Source organism: Botryllus schlosseri, chromosome 6 (assembly GCF_051294905.1).
Source record: "Botryllus schlosseri isolate E-star chromosome 6, Bs_hap1, whole genome shotgun sequence".
NCBI lineage: Eukaryota > Metazoa > Chordata > Ascidiacea > Stolidobranchia > Styelidae > Botryllus > Botryllus schlosseri.
Window position 1 is genome coordinate 29,367,784 of NC_137241.1, and position 10,875 is coordinate 29,378,658.

The 10,875-nt window shown below is 40.2% G+C and overlaps 1 protein-coding gene across 2 annotated transcripts in view; it reads right to left on the bottom strand.

Moving 5' to 3' along the window:
- Nucleotides 1–8,852, bottom strand: part of LOC145440666 (methionine aminopeptidase 2-like) — a 40,521-nt gene extending 31,669 nt beyond the window's left edge. Inside the window, exons 1-5 of one of the 2 annotated variants that reach the window (XM_080318380.1) lie at nt 8,020–8,801; nt 7,674–7,763; nt 3,018–3,183; nt 464–625; nt 177–250 (exon numbers count right to left, since the gene is read on the bottom strand). In XM_080318380.1, the coding sequence (XP_080174506.1) occupies nt 177–250; nt 464–625; nt 3,018–3,183; nt 7,674–7,763; nt 8,020–8,146 (619 nt within the window). In that variant the 5' untranslated portion in view covers nt 8,147–8,801. Of the gene's footprint in view, nt 1–176; nt 251–463; nt 626–3,017; nt 3,184–7,673; nt 7,764–8,019 lie in introns of both variants that reach the window. The other variant, XM_080318381.1, reaches the window with a different exon arrangement.
- Nucleotides 8,853–10,875: the final 2,023 nt, after the last annotated feature.

Genomic DNA, 10,875 nt, shown 5'->3' on the forward strand with positions numbered 1-10,875 from the left:
TGTTCTTGTATGTTAAAACTACCCCAACTCTGGCCCACGTGCTCACACATCCGTAAGACTTAATTGGAGAGCTAAAGATTCATAGAACGCAAGGATTGAGTTAGATTTCTACGAGAATGGAAAATTAAAAGAAGGATCCCGTCCACATCAGGTATGTTCATAGAATAATAAATCACCTGTCGGAAAAGCGAGCCCCGATTCCAATTTATTCTCGTTGATGAGTTTTCTAGATGCCTCTTCCAGTTTCTCACTGAAAGCAAGTATTCAAATAATCGAGTTTCACTTGCAATGCCGTCCAGGGATACCCGGAAAAGAACCACTGACCTAGAATCTTTCGAAAAAAAAATCAATCACAGTGAGTATAGCCAACAATGATCTTATGCAGTATCCATCAATATGGCAACATGAAGTTCACCGCAATATTGAATATCTGCACCTCCACAAGCTAATTCCATATTCTCACCATATCTCAATCATGGTCATTCCTGGTTTGATGTATCCTTGAACGTATTTCCTGACCTGCCGATGAGCCTCCGCCGCCTGCCTGAAATCGTTCCACGTTTCCTCGTGCGACGCGTCAAGAGCTTTTTTCTCTTGAGAAGTCACTCTCCATTCGGAAGTACGTCTGAAGATAGATGGAAGTTGCCGGAGGTTGTGAACAATTAAATACTTGTGCCTTTTAAGAGTACTCAAGTAGCTTTTGCTTACCTGTACTAGCTACTCAAGTGGCTGCTTACAGCAGGGTTGCTATGACTAGAGTCATGACTTGACTCGCGATTTTTTGGTGACTCGACTTGACTCACATCATTTTTTCAAATGAGTAAAATGACTCAACTTGTACTCGAGTCATTGTGCATGACTCAAACCAAGATGTAACTTCGAAAAATAGTAAAGTCACCACTACCACAGTATTGGTATTTCGTCTATCAGTCCTGATACTTGGAAAATAGGGCCAGAAACTGTTAAGACCGAGGAAAATTACGATATTATGAATGCGAGCCATTCTATATCACTCGTGAGTTGAAAAAAAGTGGGTTGAACCAGATTGAACTCAAAACTGAACAATGAACATAGTGACTTAGACTCGGACTCGAGTCACAACGCTATGACTCGGACTCGACCATCCACTCACTGACTTGACTTGGTGGTGATTGAAAATGACTCGACTCGAGTCGAAACTATAAAAGTAAGATTGACTTGTGACTCGGAACCTTGCGACTTGGATACAACCCTGGTTTACAAACCACTTCCACTTAAAGAAAGAACAGTTTTTTTTAAGTACACGGTACTTCTACGTTTTAGAGAACGCTAGCATTAATTACACTCAGGCGCGTAGCCAGGGGGGGGGGGTTTCGGGGGTCGAAACCCCCTCCTTTAGAAACGCGAAACCCCCTCCTTTAACACGAAACCCCCTCCTTTAACACGAAACCTCGCCCTTTTTAAATGACCGCTCTGACGCTAATAGTCGGTTGCAATTCAATAAGTTGTATTATCAGTATTGCGCGCGGCCAATAACAAAAGTCGCCGCTAATTAACGAAAGTCGTATTGCTAATTAGCGAGATTCGTCCTGGCGCATTGCACTGCACAATGTAACGCGACACGATCTCCCGCTGAGATGATTGCGAAATCAGGTCATTCATTGTCGCGCGTTCGGCAATTATTGCTAGCCTCATTTACCGCGTCTCCAACAAGCCTAATTCCGCTGGCTTGAATAATCACATCTGCAATAGGCCCTGTGCGCACGATATCGTCACTGGCCTTCACAATCACATCTGCATTGGCTTGGTGTGCACGATATCTTCGCTTGCCTACACAATCGCATCTGCAATAGGCCTAGTACTAAAGATATCGTTAGCTTAACTACCGCGTCTTGAGCCTACATGCATTGGATCCTATTTCTCGATGGCTTGGATAAAATGCGATTAAGTGTATGCTGATTAGCGATCGTGATTAAAGAATGACATCTCGTTACTGAACGACATCGAATGTCCGCAATCATGTTCGACGCGTGCGTACGTACAGTACATGCGTAATTGATTACCACTAGTCTTCAGTTATAGTGCAGTAGGCTTGAGTTATAAAATAGGTAAGGTTGGAACCATCTGAAATCGGCGTCATTATAGCACATATTCCATAAAACCTCGTACATTTTTACTTGCGCAATTCGTCGCCGAGACTACGTAAGACGCAAGACGCATTGATGAGCGGGCGTATTTAATTGTTGGACGCTTTGATACGCGCACGAATTTAATTGTTCGGCGCGTTGATAAGCCGCGTTGATAAGCGCGTGTTTTCACATGTTCGACGCGTGCGTATTTGATTGTTCACGACAGATCAGGGAGTCGCTAATCAACAGCACTTCCGGACTCGTCGACAAGCTTATCATACGCCTATAATCGCCGACACGGGAATGTTTTATAATCGTTATTTACGCATCACATGTACTTAACCGTAACGAATTGATGCTACGTTACAAAATTCGAAAAAAATCGAACCCCCCCTTTTATTTCAAACCCCCCCCCTTATTTTTCGGCTGGCTACGCGCCTGATTACACTCGAACAATTTTTCAGACAAAGCTACCGACTTTTCCCAATTTGGATTTTAAAAAGTATGAAGTAATTTTCGGTTAAGTTTGCATCGCTTTTACGAGTGAAATGGTCAAGGTCATGATTTCGGACTAATTTCGCTTTTCCTCCTACCTTAAATTTTCATTATTTCAGACTAACAAATCCTAGAATACTGGTGCTTACATTTTAACTGACTTGTCCCTTGGGCTTGATCAAAAATTTACGACATTACGATCTAGGGTTATGATTTCGAACTAGTTCCATTTCTACTTGAAAGTTTTCATTTTTTAAGCAGAACTAGGCCTAGAATACAGACTTGGAAATCTCTAGTTCCACTTGTAGCCTACTTGAGTAGAAATTTACGACATCAATTCTACACGAGTACCATCGGTGACTACTTTTATCACCACTGGAAGTTTCATTCATTTCTATTTACTATCATTCTCACCCATCCTTGTCCGGCAGATATTCAGTTTCTTGGCCTTTCGGGAATATTTTTGAATTGTACAGGTCGAAAATGGGAATGGTGGGAGGGTCGGTTTGCTGCTTGGGGCCCTTTTTCTTCTTTCTCTTGCGTTTTTTCTTGCCTCCCGCGACTTCTCCCGTTTCGTTTTCTGCCGCGAAAGAACAGGATATCGAATTCCTATGTCACAATGGGTATATCAATTTTGTCAATGTCAATGAGTAACGTCGATGTCAGCAATTATCTTGACCAGACCTGGGCATTGTGTGGCATGCGGGCTAAATGCGGCCCACGAAAAGTTTTAGACCATAAGATATATTTATTAATGTTAATGTGTGGACTAAAACTATAGGCTGTATAAACTGAACCGGAAATGTGTTTACTTTGAAGTCTAGTTTATTTATGTACACGAGGGCTGTTCAAAAATAACCTTTTTTCCTGAATCTGCTGGTTACGTGATTAACTCGTTAGGTTGCCTGAAAAAACGACGCACACCAAATTTGAATTCATTCCAACCAATATTCGCGGACAGTTTGAAAATTTTGAATTTGCCTAAAAATGCAAAAAAAAAATTTTTTCAAATTTTCCTTACAATAGTATGAAATTGTTGCGCTGTCTTCAAAAACGATGGAAAACAAATTTGACTCAATTCCAAGCTGTAGAAGCGGAGTTATTCAAGTTTTTTGATGATAATTCTGGGATGATCCACCAATCAAGGATAATCCCAGAATTATCAAAGAAAAACTGAAATAACTCCACTTCTACGGCTTCGAATTGAGTCAAATTTGTTTTGCATCGTTTTTGAAGACAGCGCAACAATTTCATGGGGTTGACAAAAAAAATTTTTTTTTTTGCATTTTTAGGCAAATTCAAAATTTTCAAACTGTACGAAATCCGCGAATATTGGTTGGAATGACTTCAAATTTGGTGTGCGTCGTTTTTAAGGCAACTTAACAATTTAATCACGTAACCAGCAAGATTCAGGAAAAAAGGTTATTTTTGAACAGCCCTAATGTACACGTCTTATGAGTGATCCAGGTTTCAAAAAAGTCAATATAGCAAATTATACCATAACAATTGAAGTCAAAAGTCATATCTTCTATCTTCCATATCAAATTTTGTTTATGGCCGTTGTCACATTAGGAATTACAGGGTCTGTGCCTTAACCCTCGCTACGCGGTTGGCTCATGCATGAGCCCGGATTGTATTTTCACGAACACGCTTCACTTAATCCCGAATATCTTGCGTTATACTGGTCGCAGAAAGTTACATCTATTTCAGATGGATAGCTAGTGTCAATACGCATACGTCGAGCCATAAATAACCTATTAGACTATGAAATAACCTCATCAAAATACCGATTGAATACACAAAAACGTTTTGCGCAAAATACAACTTGCGGCGGCGCTCGAGTGCATGTGCGCGCGCGAGATAAACCAGCGCCCGTGACCAGCGCATCTCCGTTACAGACGTCATATTCATATGCAGCTCTTTTCTCCAAACAGCTGTTGACTATGTCATCGCCCATCTATTGTAATGCTTATATCTAACATTGGTTGCAGGACAGATTATTCGAATTGGAAGTAAACATATTTTACGAAATAACATGCGTGGGTTTTAGCAATATATTCCATGTTGTGATTAGCGCGAACTTGCTGTTGCAGATTACGCATATGGATTATTCGTACTTTTCATACCAATACATCAACACTACCATCTTCAGTGAGTTACATGATCTCCGCTCTTGATATGACAGCAAATTTACGACATTTCTGGTGAAAATGTTGCGCATCTTTCCCGTGGTAGCGCAGGAAAGCACCGCTCGATAATATGTGATAAACTGATTTGAAACGCCCATAAAATATCAGTGAAGCACTGTATTCACATTGCAGGTATGACTCTGTCAATTCAACCAATTCAGTCCTAGTTGTTTTACAACGGCAAAGTTCGTTTCAACACATAACACTATCTCGTACAAAGAATGGACAAATTCGAGTGCATATACCGACATTGTGAAATGAATCATTTCAACGTCAGGGATCCTATGTTATTACCAAAACAATAACACGCCGCAATATATTTGCTGTTGTGCTTGGCGCAGATTTCATGTTGCAGATTACGCATAACAAGGTATATCTTTATAATAAGTTGAGTCGCCAATGCTATATAGGCCACTACGTCATCTACATTGTTTCATACGAAGCCATCATTGTACCCATGACATGGTTTTCCATTTGTTGGTGCTAGATTTGGTTTGTTACCATTTCAATTTGCGGTTGTATTCCACGCGTGATGCATTATTTCATATGTTGTATCATGCAATATACTATATTCTTTTACCAAAATATGGCTGCACTTCGAAGCAAACTGATTGCTGCGATGCGCGTGTGGTACAGAAACCACTATTCGTCTGCGATAGCTGAGGTGGTTGTGGATGCCTATTATCTGTTCAATAGATAGGCCTTGTCTCAAAGCGTTTGTCTACACCACCACCGTCGATGGCTTGCATAATATTTGATAAACTGATTTGAAATGCCAACTAAAATATCAGTAAGAATGTGTATTCATATTGCAGGTATGACTACCTGTCAATTCAACCAATTCAGTTATAGTTGTTTTACAATGGCAAATTCGTTTCAACACATAACACTATCTCGTACAAAGAATTGATAAGCGATTACCATATAACGGCGTTGTGAAATGAATAATTTCAACGTCCGCGATACTACGTCATTTTCGAACAATAACACGCGGCGCGTGTATGTGCGCTGAATGCGAGACGCCTGGCGTCGAACACACAGTAGCCAGCTGTAGCCATCGGTACATCAGCACTCGTTACAATCGACTGTATTATCGTAAGAACCTCACTCAGGTCGTTTTGGAATCCTGATATTGCTGTGAAATCAGTCAGGCGATGACTCTATCCCGAGCAGCTCCGTGTATGACGTAGCAGCAAATTCAAAAGTCGAATTCTCTTTTATTTTCAAAAAGTTGAGAACACTTCCCGGTACAGGGGCATCACCTGTTACTCTCTCGCTTTCAGAGTAGCTCAGTTGGTTAGGCGCCTGTTTCCTGATTACAGCGATATATTAGGCGTCGGTTCAAGTCCCGTGGTTCAGATTTTATGAATCTTTTTCTAAATGCATTAAAATTCGGTCCTGAGGCCGACCGCGGGAGGAGGGTTAAACTATTACTTCATACGTTTCTAACTCTTAATTCGTAAAATAATGCAATCAGTGCACACGATTAGCAGCCCGTTGGTAAAAATAATTGCCCACCCCTGATCTTGACTCTACCAGAAAATATTCCATTATTTCACGTGACTAACATCGATTTCAGCAATTATCTCGACTACCAGGAAATATTTCATCATTCTACTTGAGTAATTGTCAACATTCATGATACTCGCGTATAATCGGCAGCATTGAAAAAATAAATACACTCGTCACAATATGGTAGGCTACAGGGGCGTAGCCAGCCGAGATAAAAAGGGGGTAGAACTGAATAAAGGGGGCAGAATGAGCCTCTAGGCGTCATACCTTTAGCGGATAGCGACTTCTGTATTCCGTACGCTACGCTTTCGAAAGCGTAACTAATTGGCGGATCTAATTACTGAAAGCGAGTTAGCAATCAACAGCTTGTACGGGATCTGTGTTAGCAATCAACAACTTGCATGGGGATCATGTTACGATGCGCACGCGCTCATCCCGTGACAGTGCAGGAGATCTTATTTGTATTCAAATAAGTAATCGACCTTGAAACAATACCAGAACAACATTTCACGACGAACAATCTATACAGCGCAGAATCTGTTGTATCTTCATGAATTTTGACATGATTCAATTCGCGTGTAAGAGTAACGTCTTCTCGGCGTTTTAATTCCATTCATTTCGAACATGGCGCATATACTAATTGTACCGGCGTGTGAATAATGACTTATTCGCAAAGCGAGGGAATCTCAAATAAGTTTCAGCGCGGCTATTGAAGGCTGAATGAGTCCCGGTGGAATACCGATCACGAAAGGCATAATCTGGTATGACGTATAGATGGTCATTGAGGTCAAGACAGTGCACAACAATGGCGTCAAAAATAAAATGCGTATCGAATGTATTGTGTCTTCACGCTGTTTTGGGGAACAGGCTTGAGTTCGGCAAAGCAAGAATCGGATGCGATTGCTTTAAAACATGATTTCATTCAGTTATAAGTTGTTATTTCCATGTTATTAATGTTCGTTATCGTTTACAATGAACTGTTGATGAGAAAACAACGCGTGAACGACGCGACAAATGTTATTATTGCTCGGCGACTGCATTCAGAATAAAGGGATTAAGCTGATCGCTAACCCTCGCCAAGAGAAAAATGTAACAATGCCCCTTTCACGCTTGCATAGACGCGCTTCCATAGACGAGAGATCCACAAGAAAAAGGCATGTAATCAGCGTTGGCAATCGGCGTCGCGCGCAGCAAATTGAAATTAGGCGATAACGTGAAGAAATGTTGTTACAACAGTAGCGTAGACTTGGGATTTTCGGGATAGAATCGAGCCTGGAAGGGGGTAGAACGTTCTTCAATTCTACCCCCCTGTCTACGCCCCTGGTAGGCTACTACTTATTACCCAAATATTCTCAAAAAAACAGCTCACCCTCTACATCCTCAATCGTCGTGTTGTCCATTTGCTGCACAATATCAGATTCGGGGCTGGCAAGCCTGGACCCATCATTGTCCTGCGGATCTGAAAGGCGTTTCACTCTGTTATAAATTTTGGGTGGGTGGATGAAAATAAAGTCTCTGAGAGATTCTTTTAGGTACTGAACTTCGATATACAATTGAATATTATATTCATATTGAAATTAAGCTGATTATTTTAAGCTGACACTCGTCCATAGGGTAACCGTCAGCAACTAGTAGAGAATTCAAAAGAGCTTTATATAGGTGATGCGACTTGAGTACCAACAATGAGTAATTCGGCCTACTCTGACTATACTCACCAGGAACCTTCTTTTTTTTCTTTTTCTTCTTCGTCTGTTCCGACGGCAGATCAGTTGACTGATCAATCATTTCTTTCAAATTTTGTATTTCTTCAACAGATGGAGGATACTCCACAACTGCAGCCATTTTGTTGACTGAAAATTATGCTGTTTTACTGGAAAACAGTTCAATTCAACTTGACTCAATTATCTTGTTGCAGATCTATGGCAAAAATTTAACAATCCAATGGTACCAGTCTTCACGATAGCAAGACATTGTGTAGCACAGGGGTCTCCAGCATATGCGGGCATCATTTATTTCGTGTGGCAAGCGACAACACAATTCAACTGAGTGGATTTATTCTCCAATGCCCATTTGTTATCAATATTTTTATAGTCTTGAGATTGATTTTATTTACTTGATATTTTTCTTATATGCTGAAAATTTCTGAGCAATTTTGTTACGAGCTGTTTTACTTGGGCTTCAAAAGTATGATATGTCCACTGGACTCGGACTGCATTGAATGTCGCCAATGTGTATACCATATGTGAACCTTTTGTCACATGCAGCTTTTCAGATTATAATTATTGTATAACAATATAAGTAGTATAAAATCAGTCAGTGATGACAAGTATAATTGCCCTTATGGCCGGGACCGGGAGATGATTATTGATGGGTATGCTGTAGGATATTATGTAGCAAGGTTTACTGTCGCTTGCTAACATTATATTTATATTACTATATACAACTAAAATTTATATTTTCAGTATCGTTCGTGTTGATATTCATCTAAATAAGCCTGTGGAGGTAAAAAATCATCAATACCGCAACAAATAATATGCTGTCATAAATCATGCTCCTGCTCCCTTCCATGCAAATATATAACGATTTTTTTTCAAACTTCATAAACGGAAATTAAATCACTTATAGATCTGTCACATTGGAAATATAAAGTGTGCAGGATGTTGAATCAAAGATCGCGGGATTGAAACGTGAATAATTTATTTGCTTGATGCAAATCCTTTTTATTACGCTCGCAAATCGTGCGCCGGTGATCCATCAAACGCTGAAAAGCGGAAAAGAAGAAGAAAGTGCTAAACATCACGATTGTGAAATCTTTTGTGGCTTTATTCAAAAGCATCATTATGCACACAGAACGATCAATGCAAACAAAAGAGAGGAATTAAATATACATAACACACATATATATATTTATGATACATCGTGGTAGCTGGTAGTTAATATCATAATTCTGCGCTAAAATGGCAGAAGATGCGATACGGTCACGGAGTGTTCCGTCATTGACCTTTATAGGTTGTAGCAGAGCAACTCTAAATAGCCATATACAGCACTGGGTGGGTTGGGTACAGACGAATCCGGTGTATTGTCATAAGTCGATCCGGCAATCTCAATACACTACACACGTTGTATCATTATAAGCAAAAATATATGTCAGGATGATCTTTTTTTTAGCACTGTACTGTATTGCAGCAGTGATATCCTTATGTTTTGCAGCCCGGTTTTGCACACATCAGTGATTTTTATTGCTGAATGTAATTGTAAACACTGCTTGGTTGTGCCTTTCTGGAATTTTTGGTCAACGGGGTTGGTTCAGGAGTTCTGTTTTCTCCGTTTCGGTTTTAACCCGATTCGCAGGATTAAGATTTAAATTTTTGATATAACGTTATAACTTTTGTAATGTGAGATGTAGGCAATATTATTGGTAGAAATCATGCCATGCTATCACAATCTTGTGTATCCAGCGACGTGGACTCGTGGAGTGATGGGAGGCAATTGGCAAGTGATTGAGGAATTCCTCATGACCTGTCGTCTGTATCTGTATATAAGTCTCGGAAAATCATGAAAACCTTCAATTTTTATTGGTACTTTATTTACCAACGTTCATGAATGTAATTCTTTACCATTGTTACACCGTACATTAAAAATTTCAAAAATACATGGTGAAGGGAGATATGAGAGAGAGAGAGAGAGAGATATGATATTCTTTCTCGCCTGCACCATCGAGATGCTTTGGCGACGGAGTTGCGATACGGCCCCATGAGGTCATCTAGTCTGCGCCCCCGTTTTTTTTTCTCCTCCATGCTATCCGTGACTGCTGAGCGCCTAGCAGGATAGCTGCGGATACCATTTTTCGAGTCTTTGGTATGACCCGGCCGGGGATCGAACCCACGACCTACCGCTCGAGAAGCCGGACGCATAACCATTACACTATCTCGCAAAGACAAGCCAAGCATCACCTTTGATATCGCAATTCACCATACTTATTTATTGGATGCTATTGTCGCACTGATTCCGAAAATCAAAATATTATTAATGTCAGACCACCAGAAGCCCCTCAAAAGTCAAAATCACCAAGGAATTTGAAATTCAGCCTTGTTCCATGCAATGATGAGTGAATCAATGCAAGGTGAGGCACGAATTAATTTGTCTTACCGATTGTTGACCTAGCAATCCGACAATGGCAGCACAGTGAAACAATGCGTTATCAACTTCACGAATCGACTGTATCAGTATTGTATGAACAACGTGAGTGAAGAGCTTGTCAATGGTTGTTTTGTATGTAGCCGCTATCAATAACGACCGAACGGCTACATGTATTTCCATACTTACCTTCTGTTGTGAATATGTACGGGCGTACCTTTTTACATAGCCTGTGTGTGAAGAATGCTAATGAGATGTGAAACAAGTAGCCGATTGAATAAGCTACCCTTTTGGGTTTATATATTTTTCATTTTGCACATTTTCAGGTAAAGCGGAACTCAGATTAGAATTTAAATTAAATCACAGAAACATTTAATAAATTTGATTAGAATTAGATAACCTGAATTTCGCACTTATTAAGCAGCTAGAATTAT